The 17,954-nt window shown below is 43.9% G+C and overlaps 1 protein-coding gene across 1 annotated transcript in view; it reads left to right on the forward strand.

Annotated features, from left to right (window-relative positions):
* Positions 1 to 386: 386 nt before the first annotated feature.
* Positions 387 to 17,954, forward strand: part of LOC146608100 (Krueppel-like factor 7) — a 47,183-nt gene continuing 29,615 nt past the window's right edge. The window contains exon 1 of the mRNA XM_085347475.1: positions 387 to 653. Within this exon, the coding sequence (XP_085203601.1) occupies positions 552 to 653 (102 nt within the window). The 5' untranslated portion in view covers positions 387 to 551. The remainder of the gene's footprint in view (positions 654 to 17,954) is intronic.

Here is a 17,954-nt window from a genome sequence, read left to right on the forward strand (position 1 = left end):
TTTCAGACCTTCATCCAAATCTAATATACCCATCCATAAATAGCTCACCTATCGAGCCCATATTTGGCGTGAGTGACTGGACACGGGAGCCAATCCTGCCCGGCGAAACCCCCCCTCCAACCCCGCCTCTGCACGCTCTCCCAGCCGCTCTAACGCCTCCCGAACCGCCCATTCGCCTTAAAAGGGGCTTGACTGACAAGCCGAACCACGCCCCTTCGTTTACCAAGCCCCACCCCCTCCTTCGGTTCCCCTATCGCGTGTCTATTTTGGCAACACGGATACGCATGGAGCCTCCATCACCTCCAGCCTCCTCTTTACGCACCGACTCCCGAGAATGCGCGCAGGTACGGGGAAGCCAGCCGCCTCGCTCAGCCGTTAACGTCCCTGTTTAAGGACTAATATGAAAGAAGTGGATTTAGAGGTCTGACAGAGCCCAGAGAGGAGGCACATACACACATATATAGATTTTTCCTCTTCTTCTCCTTCTTCTTCTGCTTCCCACCCCCTTCCCTGTGGATCATTCTTGTTTTCCCATCACCAGAGCGTAAAGCATGGATGTCTTGGCGAACCACAGTATCTTTCAGGAACTTCAGCTCGTGCACGACACCGGCTACTTCTCGGCCATGCCTTCGCTGGAGGAGAACTGGCAGCAGGTACGTGTCAACTTTCAGCTTTCAGCATCGGCTGTGCCAGCTTCAGCCGCGAGCTCGCAAATTTGCGCTCGGGATGCACAACTTTCAAAGAAAAAGAAGAAACACGCACTCGTGTATCTGGCAGGTTTTTCCCGATAAATGAGCAAAGTGGATAAAATGCGGACGCAAAGCAGCGCGTAATAAAGCTGTCAAATATGATGTAAGGGGAGGTGAAGATGAGCACTCGAACAGGGAGTGAATTAGACGTAAATAATAGATTTGCAACCTTCAGATTACTCAGGTTTGAACCCTCGTGCACGAAAAGAATTCCCCTCTCCTATCCATAATAGATCCCCCAACGCGTCTGGCTCTGTAGCAGCAGTTTAAGTGTTAACGGGAAGAAGGAGGTGAGGGAAGAAGCTGTCACCAGTAATGTCCACATTTTTTTATTTGTTCATATTTTTTAAATCCCCCTTTTGCTTCATCAAATTCAGCGGGTGTCTACGGAGAGATGCTGTGTAAAGCTTTGGGTTTCACGCGGCCACATGGCGCCGGGGTGCGCGGAGAGACTTCACGCCATCTGCGCTTACGCGTCTCTTCTTCTTCTTCTTTCTTCTTTAGTTTGTAAAACTGTTTTAAAAATGGCACCAGAGCTGGGTTTATTTATTCATTGCGTGGTGGTGATGATGGTGTGGGTGTGTGTGTTAGAAAAAAAATCTTCAAATCGGAGTTTTTTTTAACGAACAAATGATTCATTTTTACATTTTCCCCCTTCACTGCTTCGGTTTGGTGTCCCCCTGTCACTCAGAGGAGGGACATCTTCCCCCAAACATGCCTCCTACTTTCCTCTTTTCCATTTGTGTGTCCAAATAAGAGCCCACCTGCATTGCTGCTGATGATGCTGATGCTGGAGAGGATGCTTTCCATGCTGCACTTGAATTACCGGACAAGGAGGGGGAGAAAAAAAATCACAGCACAGAAATCTGATGCCGGTATTGTTCATGAAATATGAGCTTGAGTTTTTCCCCACTTCTATGCTCCACGAGTAAAGGGAGGGAGGGGATGGAGAGAGAAAGAGGGAGAAACCGGTGCGTGACTGGTTGTGGCCAAGCAGCCTAATTGGCATCCTACTGTTAGCCACCGACGCATCTTTTCATAACAAGTCTCCAACTCCCTGCCTATCCTCCTGTCAGGGGATTTTTTTCTTAAATTGCATGTGGGGGGCATCATATGGAGTGAATATCTCTCTCTCTCCCTCTCCCCCTCTCTCTCTCTCTCGCTCTCTCTTGCTTCTCACCCACAGCCTGCATTTTAAAATCAATACCTAATGCAAATGGAAGAGAGAAGACAGCTGGATATGTGGGCAAAGCTCTTCTCTGTGAGGGTGGGAAATGTCAGCTCTCTTTTATTGGAATCGCTGTTTATGGGCTCTGTTTGGTCTTTGACTGTTTTAGATTTAGATCGGCTCGTTTTTTGCCAGGATGTCTGGCATCATTTTGTGTGATTAGCTGTAGTTTTGGGATTTTTAAAAAAAAAGGTAAATGTAATTTCATAGATGAATTCTGTGACTGAATCTGCCCTCAGCCTGGGCTAAATGGAAAGATCAAACTGACCGTGACCTGCCTTTCTTCTGGCTAATACAACTCTGGGACCTTGGTGATGTTGCCTTGCCTGCAAATTGCCCACATGCAGTGTAGTTAAGTTAAAGTTAGCTGGCTAACTTCAAACCAGAGGCATTAAACAGAGAGACAAAAAAAAAGACAAATACTAAATAATGCCTTGAGGCGACTGTTGTTGTGATTTGGCGTAATATAAGTTAAACTAAATGGAATTGAATGAAACTACTACAAGATAGCGCTAAATACTTAAAACTTTTTAAACTTTTTAAACTGAACCCAGAGCAGTCTCTGGGGGTTGCTTAGGAACCCCCACACCCCCACAAAGCTAACTGTTGCACACTCACAATAAACAGCTAGTACGACTCACCTCCTCTTAAATTGATGTTACTTGTTTTGTACAAGATTTGCATATTTTACTTTCTCATAAGTAAGGTTAACTTAATGTAGAAATGTAACTGAGAGAGGTTCTACTTTTTAAATGTTCTTTTGTTTAGTGTTTTTGACTGGAAGTGGCTCCATTGTGTCTGGTCTAACAAGTGAAAGATCCTCGCTTTGGTTTTGGGAGGCAACACAAATCCAGAGATGGCTGCTGACTTTTAAGACTTTGCTTCTAGAAGAATTGTAGCAAAATGGAAATGCTTGTTGGCCTACTAAGGTGTAAGGCAGGTGGTGTTAAACATAACACCACCTGCCTTACACCTTACACCTGCCAGGGCCAAAATTCACCTGGCAGAGACTCCAAACCAGCCCAGTGGATGGCTTTGGAATATGTGAGGGAGGACATAACTTTTGGACTTTTAACTGTATTTTCACAAGTTTTACAGCTTTATGTACCGATAAAGACCGCCAAAATGTCCATTCACAACACACCAAAGAAATGAAATTGTAGATTTTTGTAATTTAAAAAAATTACCTCTTCCAATTTAAGTCCAAAGAGTCCTGCACTTTTTTCTTATATTAAGATGTCTCACTGATTAAATGTGTACCTCAGTTTCTGAAACTGGAGTTTCACCAGTCCGGCCCACATAGGATCAAAGTGGTCTGTATGTTGCCAGGAATGTAAAATAAGTTGGATATCTGTAAATCATGTAATGATGTGCACAAATGAAGCTAACTGTTACGTTTCATTTCTGTTGTAACAGTTAAGAGTTGGGTGTAGTCTCAGAATGAAAATTACTGAAATCTATAATTTAATTACTTTGGTTATTGTGAATGGCCATTTTAGAGCTCTTTATGAGTAGGAAAAGCTTTAAATCCTATTGAAATATAGTTAAAAGTCCAAAATGAATGCCTTCCTTCACATTTTCCCAAACCATCCAGTGCCTTCAGACTCTGGCCTCCAGGCCTTATGTTTGATGTCTCTGGTGTATAAGCTGTAAAACATGTAAAGATGGGCGCAAAACAAAAGAACATTTTCCTTCTATAGTAACAGTTTAGAGTTTGGGGGCAGTAACATTGTCAAGTCCAACTCAAGTGTGTTGTCATTATCCCGACTCTCAGGCATGCAGTTTTTACAGTCGCCTCTCAGTTGCTTTACAAGATGCATGCTTTCCTCAAAGCATTCAAAGCCTCCAGCCCCATTACAAATCACCAGAGGAGAAGGTTTCTTCTTCTTTTGGAAAAACTATCTATAGTTTAGATAAGAAGATCCCTGCAGCCTTGAGAGCAAAAGGATTTGAGCTTTGCAAATCGATCATTGTGCTCATCGTAGCAGCATGAAGATGCCACTGAGCTCCCCTGAATACAGGAATTATGAGCTGTGGCTTGCCTTAAAAGCTCCGTCTCCAGCCGAGGCCCTGCAGTTTGAGCGGTCCCCTCTGTATTCCAGGCACAATTTAGAATTCGATGCTTTTACGGCGGCCTGATGGCGAGATAGGAGGCCGTTGTTGTCGGCCCCTAAATGGGTCCCTGAGACGCGATGGCAAGAGTGATGACTGTGTCCCCTGTTGGTGTCTGCGAGGCATGATTCAGCCGGTTATAGGGGGATGGGGAGAAGAAAAGCAGTAAAGTGTTTTTGGAGGTCTGCAGATGGTACATTTGAGGCTGCTATTTGTTCCATTATTGAACCTAATAGTGCCAAGCTGAACTGCGCGCTGTCTCGCTTCCAAATCCCCGTACAGTTGGCTGTTCAGAGTTGGAACAAAGTGCGGGGCTGAGCTGGATTTGGAACAAGCAGAGCCGGTCAGAGCGCACTTATTATTTGTGGGACCCAGTTTCTCTCAAAGCAAAGAGCGCACGTGTTATTCTGCTGTCTCGCTGTCTTGGCTTCTCTTTCCCATGCTTGTTTAGGCTCCTTTGTAAACTGGCATTTTGGTCAGAGAAAGCCTTGGTTGGCTTTTGCTGTCGGTTTGCCAGCATCTGTAAAAAAAAAAAAGAAGAAAAAAAACATCTGGATCAGATTTCAGGCCGACATGATGGATTTTTCAGTCTCCGCTGATGACGTGTCCCAGTCCACCGCACCTGACCCTGATGGGCAGGATTGTAACAGGACACCACTGATGGCTCTCGGTCATTGACCTCGGGACACACTTTATACCCTCCAACACATATATTATCCCTCAGAGGTTCAGCACACACACACAGAGTACACACATGTAGTGCGACTGCCTGCACAAGCAAAATGTCTGCACGTTGCTTGACGGTGCATTATGGAGCTCCTATATGAGGACAGGCTGTTCATGGCAGCCGCAACCTCCATAAGCGAGCCCGCTTGCTCAGATGCATCCACTTACATCCAACTGGCAGCGAAGGCGACTCCGTCTGGGACTGAGTGGGGGGGTGGGCGGAGGATAGAGGTGGAGGAAGTTGCAGAGCATGCACATTCTCTCCACTGCAAGATTTTGCATTTCACAGTCTGGTGGGTTTGAACCCCACCCCCCCACCCCAGGAGTGAGGCGCACATATAGAAAGACAATCAAAAGGGTGGAGAAGCAGGATGTCCTGATGCTCAGAAGAAGTAGGGATGCTGATGGATGGAGTCGTTTCACATTTTGAGTCAGAGGGAAAAGTCGCACCACACTGGGCTCGTTTAAGCTGGAGTCAGGGCCAAAGAAACATAGAGAAAATACCCCCACTCACCCCAACACCATCCTCCTATAGAGAGACAGCGGTGAGGACTGGATATGTGTGTGTGTCCCAGTATGTTATGTAATCCTCAGTAGGCCACAGCTGCTTTCTCACACACAGCAGGCATGCTGGGGAGAGCAGCCAACTTGCGCTCCCGCCGCCCACCTTCCTGTCCCATCCCTGGTTTTCCCCTTTCGCTCAACCCCCCCCCCCCCCCCCCCCCCCTTTTCCCCCTTATTTTCTTCCTGCTTATAGATTTGACACAGTATGGATCTTTTGATCTCCGTGGGGCTTTCGTGGAGTACCTGCATCCACCACTTTTTTGGACCTTTGTCTCAAGTAATGAAGCTCTGGAACAGGTCTCGCGTGTTCTCCGTGACCTTTCGCCGCCTGAGATCTGATGTAATTTTATGCAAATTAAAATTAAATCAATCCTGTAGCCGGCACAGTTCAGCAAGGCAGAGGAAGGACAAACCCGGGACTTAATCTTATTTGTCTCAGAAGAGTTCCTGCGAGTGTTTTTTCGTTCCCGGCGTGTTGCTTTATTAAAATGTCACATCAACTCTTAAGTATGAGATGCGGAATTCCCCGAAATCGAGTTTGGGCCTTCTCCAAAAAGGCGAGGGTGGAGGGAGGGAGAGAAACATTAATTGTGTTTTAGTTTAGCTGACGTCTGGCTCTGTTCAGCCGTCTTCCATATTCATGTGCTACCTCATGATGCTGGAGTTCGGAATTGATTCCTTGCGGTGTTTTGTTTTTTAACCCGAGATCAAGCAGGAGATCTTGGAGATGGATGTCACGTAGAATGTGTTTGACATAGCCTGCTGGCCCGTGACGCAGCGAGGCATGAAAGGGAGTCTTTGTGCGCCGTTGCACACAATGCAGCGTCTTTGCTGGACTCTTCTTAAATGTTTTCAGCCACAAGGTTATCATTCTGATAAATGTGTGTGTGTAGTTAAAGAGCAACAAGTTCATCTAATTAGCAGACACAGCAAAAGCTGATGAGATAGTCATTTTGGAGGAGCTGCATTGCGCTTACATGCATGTCATTCATTATTTTTACCTTTTTCTTAATGTCTAGTAGAGGTGAGCGCATAGATCCAAATATCGCTAGTATCGATAGCAACACTGGTATCGGTATCAGATCGATACCAGCGTGATAGGATCGATATTTTGTTTCTGTCCTTAAAATTATTTTTTTTTCTATTTTCATTCTTTTGAAGAAGAAAAACATTTGAACCTTTCTGTGTTGACTGTCACGTCTATTTTATTTATAGCCTATAGCACACTTAAACAATAGAAGCTGATCCAAAGTGCTTAAGAGACAGACACATTTACAACCCAGGTCTCCAAAAACTAAAAGCAGTTTCAAAATACATGAAAAGCAGAAAGGTTTTACAGTGTGTTTTTTTGTGTTAACTAATTGTTGTGGAAAGTAAAAATAATGTCTCACTGCTCTAGTGCTTTATAAAAGGTGCTGGTGTCAGTATCAGCAATACAGACCCTGTATTTACCTGGTATAGGATTGACACCAAAATTTGCAGTATTGCACAGCACTCGTGTCTAGAGGTTAGAGCCTAGTGTGTATTGCACAGGCCTGAGTGTTTGCTGCTACACGCGGGGGCCACAGGCTCATCATTTCACGTCAGGATGCATTTTCTTTGTATGCACACACAGTCGCGGGCAGGTGCACAGGTTTGTGTGCGTCTGTGTATCCTGTGTAATGAGATGTACGAGCGACCCTCTGACCCAGTAACATCCATTCTGCCATAAGAGCACTTAGTGAACTCTGCCACCTCTGTCTCATCACTCAAGCAGCCGAGAGGCAATTGCCAGTGATAGGTGCCGGCTACTGCTTTATGGGCGTTGATGAAAAGGTGGGAAGCGCTGATGAAAAAGAGGAAGTATTCATTTGTCTGACTCTCCGGTGACTGGCGCGTCAGAGAAAAGCCAGAGTAGGTGGTGTAGGAGAAAATGGCAGAGGGTTGGTGGGGTTGGGGGTGTTGGTGGAGGGAGAGCGGTGAACAAGCACATCTTTATGTATGGCTTCCGTCTGCGAAACGCTCTGCCACCCCAGGTTTGATTAACAGTGAGAAGAGAAGCTAGTCATTTTTTTCGCCTCACACCACCACACATGGCTTGGCAATGATTTTCACATCATTTGAGGCGAAATCGGGAAGCCGTTACAGCACCTTACAGTGATCCGACATGCTTCGCTGCTGCCATCCGGCTTGGCAACCGCAGGGAGGAAAGAGAAAGGAAGAGAAGTCTCAGACACTCATTTTATGCTTTGGAATCACCACCAACTCTCTCCCTCTCTCTTTATCTCCTGACTGTCTCTCTCTCGCTGTCTCCCTTCTTTGCTCTTTGACAAATTCTGAGAAGGCACTTTTGACGAAGTCACAGCCGCCTTGTTTGATTTGCCCTGCTCTAACCCTCATTTAAAGTCAGTCTCACTACAAAAAGTTGAACTCAGGAGTTACGCAATCAAAATTTGGCACAAAGCTGAATAAAGGCCCTTTAACAGGGAGCGTGTCACGAATAAAGCCGAAAAATAGTTTTCCTTCTGCTATTTCAATAAAGTTTATTGCCGTGAAAGGGTAGGATGACAGTGAGCTCCATGTTTGCAGCTCCGATCATGAGCGAGCAGATTAAGCATGTATCGGTGGATGCTGGCAGGAAGATATGTAGTCTTGGCCTTCTCATAACAAGCATAGCAAAACTCTAAAACATGGATTTAGCAAAATAATCACAGCCAGACTTATGATGTTGTTTGGTTAGTTAAAAGTGTTCTGACCTGAAGCCAGGAGGCAGTCAGCTTTACAGAAACATTTCTTGAAGGCCTTAAAATCCACAAGGTCAGGTGAGCCATTTAGGGTTAAGGTTAGGTTAATCTCTATAAACACATGCTTTTTTATGAATATGCAGAATCAGTAGGAAAAAGGCATTTACAAAAAAAATTGGCCACTGAAAGATGAAGATTTTGCTTTTAAGTAACTTTTTGAAATTTTCCTGTATCTGCAAACAATGATTGGCACATGGCAGAGGAAGTCCTACCTGCTGGTAGGAAAGTGAAAAAGATTGGCCATTATCCCCCGACTCACAGTCATCAGTCAATAGCTGATACGTTCCAGTGGGGGTTAGGGATAGTTTACTGTTTAACCCATTTAATATTTTTTCCCTGTTTAGTTTACTCACTAACTTTATAAAAAAAACTGTGAGGCAAAAAATGCACAGATGACAGGTGAGTACTGTGCAAAAGTCTTGAACTACCCCTCATTTCTTTATATTTTGCTTCCAATGACTTTTTTGTAATTTTTTAAAGTGGTTTTGACCAATAGTTCTCCAGGCTTTCTGAAGGGCTTTGACTGCTTTTTCATTCCTTTTCATCCCAGTCCTTGTACCTTTTTCAGATTTTTTTTTCTTAACATGTGTCTATGACTCATTCAAGCATAAGAAAGGCTCCTAAGTCAAGGGATGAGCCAGTTTTGTGGGAAAACCAATTTTAAATTGTGTCTTTAGGCACTTTTTCACTAGCAGCCTGTCATAAAAGCACAATTTGTTTCAATTTATTTAGCTAAATCTATGAAAAATGCCACACGTAACACAGTTTGACAGGTAAAATTGTATTTTTGCACCAACAGGTGATTCTCAAAGAGCTGTTAGTTGAACCTTGTCATATCTCGGCATGGTGTGCATGTGTCATTAAAAACTGAAACGTATAGTCAGGTTTTTGATCCACCATGCAAAACCATCTGGAAATCATCTGATTGGCCACAGCTTCATTTTTTAGCCCGACAATGATCCCCAAAACACTGTCAATGCAGTAAAATCATACCTGGACAGAAAAATACAGTAAAGTATTCTCAGTCATGGATCAGTGTCCCTTAGGCTACGTCCACACTAGCCTGGATAGATTTAAAAATGGCATTTTCATCTGAAAGGGCTCCGCGTCCACACTAGCCTTTTCAGTCATTTTCACAGAGTTGTGCGTCCACATTGAAACGGCCGGAAACGCTTATGTTCCAGTACTGCACATGTGTGAAACGCAAGGCGATTCGAACCTGCCTCATTTGTGTCTACAGTTTATTTACTTTCTGGCTCTTTGAAAAGTTGCAGCAAACTGTTGAGGAAAAGCACCGAGTTTTTTAAATGGACTAACAATGAGGTGGAGTTGTTGCTGCGAGTAACACAAAAGTACAAAAGTACAAAGTTGCAAAAGCGAGTGAGAATTAAAGATTTGAAGAAAAGCTATCTGAAGCATGTACAGACTGATATTAATCGTTTTCAAAAAGTCTCAGTTTTCGCTGTCCACACTGCGATGTGAAAGCACCGTTTTCAAAAGTATGCGTTTTCGAGAGCGTTTTCAAAACACTGCGTTTTCCTTGAGTGAAAACGCCGTCTCAGTGTGGACGCGAGGCCAAAACGGAGAGAAAACTGCATTTTCAAATGAAAATGCGTAACATCATTGAAGCAGTGTGGGATCATGTTGCCAGAGAACAGAACAAAAGGCAGAAACATCCAAAGAAGAGCTTTGAATGTCCTTTAAGAAGCCTGGAGAACTATTCCTGAAGACTGCTTAAAGAAATGACAAGAAAGCTGCCTAAGAGAGTTCACACCAAATATTCATTTTTAAGATGTTTAGTACTGTACAAACCCTGTTTTTGCCTTATATACTGTGTTTCCAGGTGTGTTTGCACACGTTTCTTGTTGTATTTTTCAATGAGAATGTGTACTCTGATTTCACTCCTACCTTTCCAATCGGATCTCCAGTGGTATTTTATATCACACTGATGAATTTAGTCACAGATTTCCAGTTGCAGTCACAAGTAAATATTAAGGTAATCCTACACTGTTGCCAGGTAGCTGCTGGCACATTAAACATTTCTTTCTCGCTACACCCAGCTGGAGTTAAATCCCACCTTGTTTGTTTTATTTTATTCAAATAGTAGAATGCAATCTAAAAGACCTTGACAGTTTTAAAAAAAACTGTGAGTAACAACAGAAAGTAACTAAGAAAACCAAGTGTTACTAAACCGAGTGTTTAGTCTTCCTGGATGCTCACATATTCAGAAATCCCTTGGCTTTAATAAAGCCCACACATCCACACAATGTCCAGGCATTTTGGAGCCATAATCGGCTGTAGCGTTTGAAGCGTTGCATCCCCCTCCTCCAGCCTACCTGTTGCTAGGCAGCCTCAGCAAGCAGGAAGACCAGTTTTGGACTATTTGTTTGTTTAGCTGTCAGTCTGTGAGGCTAATCCCACCCCGAGAGACTTCTAGCCATCCAGAAACCAGAAATCCAGACATGTGGACCATCTCGCTTCAAAGATTGCAAAAGAGAAAGGGGCAAAAAGAGATGGAAAGGGGGGTGGGGGAGACAAGGGCAATTTGCCCAGAGTAAACACCGCTGCTTGTTGATGTCATCTGAAGTCATCAATCACGGCTCTAAGCTCTCTGTGGTGACAGCGGCAAGGACGTGACACTCTCTGAAACCGGCTGGATGGCCTATAAAGCAGGACAGTCAGCAGTGAAGAACAACGGCAGACCTTGTCGACGACGTGCTGTAAAAGTATTACAAAAGGATGTTATCTCAGATTGAGGTCGGACTCGGTGTGTCCAGTAAAGACATAACAATGCCAGTTATTGGTGTGTTCGACTTTCAGGTGCATGACATAAGCTCCTAGGAGTTTGTGGGTCTTTGCAGATTTGTATGCAATCCCGACTGTGCTTTGCATGTTGGCTGACATGCAAAGCCGGTCTGCACTTGTTCCCCCAGTGCAGTGGCTTGGTACTCCGAAGCTGTCCGGCCGGTTGGCCAGAGTGACAGGGCATTTTCATCTGTCATTATATCGCTCCCTCACTTTATCTCTCTAATGATTGATCTATTTGTTCTTGCAGCAGTCTCTGTTTCCTTTATCTCCTTTTGTATTTTTGTGTCATCCTGTTCCCTTTTCACCCATCCTTCTTTTATCTTTCTTATCTCCTTCATCTCGTTTATGAGATTCGGTTTCAATCTGCCTACCCCGATGTATTAGTTTCTCTGTCATCCTCCTCCTCAAAGCTGTTTCACATCATTCACTTAAAATTTAGAGAGCATCATACCTGTTTTGGCAGCTCGCAGCCAGGGGTGAGGACTCAGCTGGATGCTCGGAAATAGATAAAGCATGTTTTCCATTGTCAGCAGCTGACGCTAAATTCTCTGGAAGATTAAACTGGGTCCCAAATTACCCTAAAGACACAGATATCTCAAGCCAACTGGGTATGTCATGTAGTTTCAGTCATTCCAAGCCCCTGCAGGGTTGAGTTGTCTGAAAAAGATATGACTTGTTTCCTCGAAACCAGACGGATTCAGCTTGAATTGGGATTAGTCCGTATGTCAGAGCCTGAAAGCGCAGTTTTTCCACTATGAAAAATAATGTTTTAACACGCTTACTTGGGGGGAAAAAGGATGTTATAAGCGTTGACAGACAGAGGGGGTGAGAAGATTGCGCACCCTTCTTAACTCTTCGAGCGGCCTGGGAAGTGCCCTTCTGTGATTTAATGAGACCTGTGGGAAGAGCCATTCATCAGCATGACGGCATACCTCTGTTTCCCATTGTTCTGTTCTCGTATGTGGAGAGCACTGTGTGTTTTAGCCTTAATGATGGGCTGGCAACCCTTTGATTAGATGAATCTCCTGGTGCTAATTAAGATTTAGGCTGCCAAAAGACATCTGTATTTATGCCTTCCTCCCTCGCTTGTTCCCTAGAAGTACGTGTGTGTGTGTGTGTGTGTGTGTGTGTGTGTGTGTGTGTGTGTGTGTGTGTGTGTGTGTGTGTGTGTGTGTGTGTGTGTGAGCAGTGGTGGGGGATTTTGATATTGTGGCCTAAACTGGGAGTTTGGGTGGTGTCTGTCTTGTGGTCGACATAAGTGCAGGGCCTTGAGCAAAATGAGCATGGGTCATCCGAATACCAGAACCGTTGTCTTTTTTTCCGAAAATGCAGATTTTTTGGAATAGCATGTGGGTATAAAATCTCCCTGTCTAGTCATTTGGCTTGAATCGCAGTCGTTAAAATAAGGCATAGCTCTTTGATGCATTATTATAAGATATATTGTATTACAGATGGTGATAACATGCGGTACAAAAGATTTCCCATTTCTGTTTTCGTTGCACCGAGTCTTTTAGAGAAGGTGATCTGCTGCCCGTCTAGCAGGTGGATAACAGTTTGTTCAGTGACCTCCTCTCCAACACAGCTTAAAGAGTGTCCCAGAATAGACACAGGCCATCTAGCCATCCTCTTCCTTCTGACTTCAATCACCATCTCTTTGGTCTTATTCACATTTATAAGCCGGTGATTCCTCCCAGACCAAAACATAAAATCATCCGCCAGTGCACCGTACTCCTCCTCCTCCTGCCCATCACTGATACATTCACCCACTGCAGAATCATCAGAGTATTTCTGTAGGTGGCGTGACCTGGACTTGTACTGATAGTCTGAGGTGGACAAGGTGGACAAAAATGGATACAGCACAGTCCACCTTGGAGCTCTTGTACAATAAAATCACCGCACAGAGAATTTGTTCCCACATTTAAAAGTAAAGTGAGGGTCATGCTGTAAAAAAGGAAAGAATGTGGCAGTTTGGTGCAAGAAATAGAGATTTTCTTTCAACTTTTGAGGGAAATTGATGATAAAATGATTTTCATTGTAAACTAGAAGAACTATTAATACTAAAATATCCTCACCCACTGAAAAAAGAGAATTGTTGGAACAACATAATTGTATTAAGTCAACTGGTAACACGTGATGAACTTAGATCAATCCAACAAATTTACAACACAAAAAAGGGAAACTTAAGTTGCACAAATTTACTTAAATAAAAATATCAAGTTAAGGGAACAGGTTGTAATTTCAAGTAGGTGGGAACAACAAACCACCGTCAAAAAATCAGAAAGAGTAAGAATCATTTAAAACATTGCATTAGGTTAACTACAACTCAAACACCCTTTTTAGGAAGTCAGCATTCAATCAACTACTGCTATTTTGTCAAAGCTCTTAGGCTTCTGGACCTGATGGGATGTTACTGCCAACTAATTTATAGTCACTTAAATCAGAGAAGAAAAAACATTAGACTAGTCTAAAAGGCAACCTTCAGAAAACGCTGAAACTTAGCCGACAAATAGTTGTTGAAATGTGCAGCACTCTGCCTAATATGGCAAACACCCAACGTCAGATTTTGGCTAACCTTAGCAATACTAGCAGCAGTAGCCTTAAGTTTTATCCACACTAGTGTCAACATCCAGATACAGAATTTATCTACACCTGGCTTCTGTAGCACCAGTTATCATGGCCATCATCATGTTTTCGCATTGTTATATCACAGCAGATATTCGTATTTATTCATTTTTTCCTTCAAACCTAAAACTGAAGCACAGACCCAAGTGTACTTGCTTAAATGTGTGCGGATGTGGCTTCTGTAGCCTTTTTTACTCACATTTTCTCAAAAAAGAGAGAATCCATTATTCAATGCTATATCAATGAAAACAAACTATCTCTGTGGGGATCTGTGTCAAATCTTAGCAAAACACCATAGATGTGTTTTCTCTCATCTTTTAACTAAACTGATGGTGTCACATAAATGTTTCACTACCCAATTCCCCCCCCCTGTGCTTATTTTCAGAGGAAAACAGTTTGATAACTTATGCTAACAAGAATGAAGGCATCCCCACCCTCCGCCTGACCCTCCTTTACATCGCTCCCCCATCCTCCAAGCTCATGTGGCTACACGGCATACGCTCCCGCTCACCAGTTTACCACTATGTGTTATTCAGTCTATTGCCCCAGATATTATTTCATTGTAAAATGATGCCAATTAGTAAAGCCAGTCGCCAGTGGCTGTGGTCTGGCTCCTTCTCCGTTCCAGCGGGGAAAGTTATTTGGGTCGGCAGCTATTTTCAGCCTGTGATGTTGCCTGGAATACTTCAGGGAGCAGCCACTGTTTTATAAGAGAGCACATCAATAATTTTCATTGCTATGTGTGTGTGTGTGTGTATAAGCAAGACAGAGACAGAGACAGGCAGGGTTTATTGGGTTTATGTGTGTGTGCGTGTGTTTATATGTGGGAGAAAAGTGGCTGTTTTTTCCCCTGAATATTCAGTGGAGCAGGTGGTGCGTGTAAACGCGCGGACTTGTTCCTGTCTTAGAAACATTTCACTGTAACTGTCATGACCTCCCGTTAATTTAAAATACATTAATTTGCCAGCCTTTAAACTTTAACCCCGAAATCTTAACACGTCTTTTAATCCAGATTTCACCCTTTTGCCCTGTAATCACCCGCTTTTTTGTGCTGAAAGCTCTTCTTAGATGGGAGGAGGGGGCGTATTTACCAAGTATATACAGGACCGATATCAATACTGATGCTTTTAACCTATAAAGGCAGATGAATCATAATCAATTTGAAAATTCTGAACACATTTTAATGATCACTAAATCACTGTAATTTTTACCTTTCACAACAATTAGCAAACACACACAAAAAAAAAACATTTTCATGTATTTTCATGCTTTTCATGTATTTGGGGTTTTTTGAACACCTGGGTTGTAAATGCGCTCTAAAGCACTTTGGGTCAGCTTCTGTTTAAATATGCTGCAAATGTGCTATAATTAAAACCATTGTGACAGTCGGCTCAAAAAGGTTCAGATATTCAGAGGTATATGTTTTCCACTTCCAAAAAACCATTATTTATTTAACATAATTCAGTGAGCTGCATACTGAACTTAGATAATGAAAACAAAAGATCGATGCCATCGCACTAGTATCTGTCCAATACCGATACCAGCATTAGCATCGATACTACTGATATTTGGCTCGATCTGTCCACCTGTACAACTCACCAGGCTAACATAGACCCTAAAGGCCAAAGTCAATGAGTTCCCAACACCTTTCTCAGTGTGTCTAACCCAAGTCCCCTCTTCTCCGCCACACAGCTGTGCATTGTCATGATGAAATTGGGGTGAAAAGTCCTCACACTCCTGCTGAAAAGCCAGCCGCTCTGCACCGAGGGGTGAATGGGTTCAGCCTGCCGCGCTGCCCCCGCCCATCCTCATACAACCTAAACACACACACGCACACACACTTTCACTCACTGACTCTCACTCCCTCGCTACACTATCGCTTGGAGGGGAGCCCAAAGCAGCGGTGGCGGTGGTGGCGAGAAGACGTCTTTCAATATTTTAAGCAGCTTGCGCTAATCTTTGTCGCTCAGGTTTGTTTTGAAAGCAGCTACAGCCGGAATAAAGACAGAACGACAGCGGCCCCCACCTCCTGTTGTGCGGCTCCAAAAATGCGCACACCCTTGCGTAACTTTGCGCACACTCGCAACTTCCCCCCCCCGAACTAAATCCACCTTGGCCTTGCAAGGCTGTGCCACTGACCTGCTTTTGCTTGTTTTCTTGCCACCCCCTCTTCCTCCTCCTTTTTTTGCTTCTTAGCTAACCCTCAGATTTGGTGTTGTAATGAGTGACAAAGGCTTAAACTGTGGCTCCGACAGGCGCACAGTTACACAACACTTGCAACGCAAAAGCAGGGTAAACAGAATCTGTGGCTTCTTATTCAGCGCGTAAAAACAAACCGTTTTGGGCTCTTATCAGTGCGGGCACGGCGCCACAGTTGCACTTCACGGTGTGTGGACGTGATTGGGGTACCGAGCGGGCCCTCGCTGACTGCTACTGTATGAGGAGGAAACAGAGTTTTTCCGCTTCACTGTTCTCTTTATCTCCCTCCTCTAGCCCTCTGTTATTTTCGGCCCTCCTCCCCTGTCTTTCGCTGCTCGCCGCTCTTTTGTTTCTCCGTGCCTTTTTCCAGCCAAGGCCCCATTCTCTTGCCCCGTCATTGTGTGCGGTAATGAAGATTAGCCAGGCTGCCGCACACAATGGGGTCCCCACATCCGGAGCGCAGACTCCCCAAATCCTGTCGCAAGCTGCTCTAACCCCGCTGTAAAACCACTGTTGTCTCCGACCCCCACTATCTGAAAAAAAAAGCCACCTCATACATATACATGTTGTGGTTCATTCCCATTGACACGAGCGTACAAGCATGACCATATGTACTGTGCTGTGTTGAAAGCAAATGGCTGAAATGTCTCCAGATTAGATTAGGATGGTTTTGACAGCTGAGAGGGAGCACTTGGCGACTCATACGCCGATAAACAGCAGCTCACCCAAATCCAGTTAAAGAGAGACAGAGTTCCCCTCCCCAGCGAGTGCAACACGGCTCAGTCATCGGGATTATACACCCCACCCCTTCCTCCATGGCCCGCTATTCTTTTTTTTCTTTTGCATCTATCTCATCCTCTTCTCCTTCATTCATCATCTGCAGTCTCAAGATGCTCCTTCTCTTCTCTTCCCTTTATCCGATTTCACCCTCACCTCTCCTACCCTCGACTTAATGCCAGAACAAAGACATTTTCCACACTTTGTCACAAGCTATTTAGATGGAACAGGAGAGGTCTTTATATTCGGTGCACTTTTGTTGTATCCCGGGCGCTAAGACCTCTTAATAACGTCTGTATTGCTCTCAAGGTCGGCAGATCTTCTCGAGTTCAATCTGTTTAACTTGTCGAGGTACTTTTGGGCGTTTGGAGGATTCGCGTGGCGCTTTGTCTGCTGTGGAAAGGATGGATTATCCAAACGTGTCAGCAGTTGTTTACTGTAAGGAGTACAGTAGCAAATTTCCGTAAAAATAGTCACACGCCAACTTGTCATGTACTGTACAAACAGCTTAAGGCAACAGCGGCTTCCATATTTAGGAAAAGCTGTGTGTATACTCATTATTTTTCCAAAAGTTCAAAATGTGATGTGGAAATTGGGAAAACTCTGATCTAAGCCTGAAGCTTATAGAAACCAAGCAGAACCTTGTTTCTGTTTTCATTATTGAACTAAGTGATCGCTCTACATTTTTTATGCAACCTTAAAAAATATTTGACAGACTGATAGAAGACCATCTACGTGTCCCACTCAGTAGCTTTTCTGGAGATTTATATGGTGACCCTGAGTGGTTAGATGCTTTGTTCAACTTCCTTTGTGTTTGTGTTTTGTGGGCTTTTGCAGCCATTTCCTATTTGCTTAAGTTACAGTTTGTTTGACCTCTGCGGTCCACCAACTGAGCCAAACTCATTCTGACCGGTCCACCAACTGTTCCCCATCAAATTCAGTTTCTAACCAAAGGGCAACCTGACCTGCGGGCCTGAAAAATGAAGCCAGTGCCAAAAACTGCATTTCCTCTAGTGGCTAAAAGTGAGTCAGGTCCACTGATGCCCATGTGAAATTCTGCAGCAGAAATAAGCATGTGTAGAGACTGTTGTGGTCTAGCTTTATTACATCTATACAAGTGGTTAATTTATATATAGCTAATTTGTTACAAGTGGATATAGGCCTAACACTGAAACCACTGATACCTCTGGGATAGCAGTAATGACAACGAAGGAAAAACAAGTTGTTTTTTTGTTTTTTTAAGTTTTAGGGGGTTTAATAGTTCCCAGACCCCCCGGGTACCCTTAATGACGAGTTTTGGCATCTCTGTGTATATCAATAAAAATGTGGTTCGATAACCTTTAGAACTGGATCAGAGTTTTTCCAAGGGTAGCTGCAGACACAGAG

Source organism: Diplotaxodon limnothrissa, linkage group LG23 (genome assembly GCF_057381915.1).
Source record: "Diplotaxodon limnothrissa isolate DT_005_m linkage group LG23, D_limnothrissa_male_GT1.1, whole genome shotgun sequence".
NCBI classification, from domain to species: Eukaryota; Metazoa; Chordata; class Actinopteri; order Cichliformes; family Cichlidae; genus Diplotaxodon; species Diplotaxodon limnothrissa.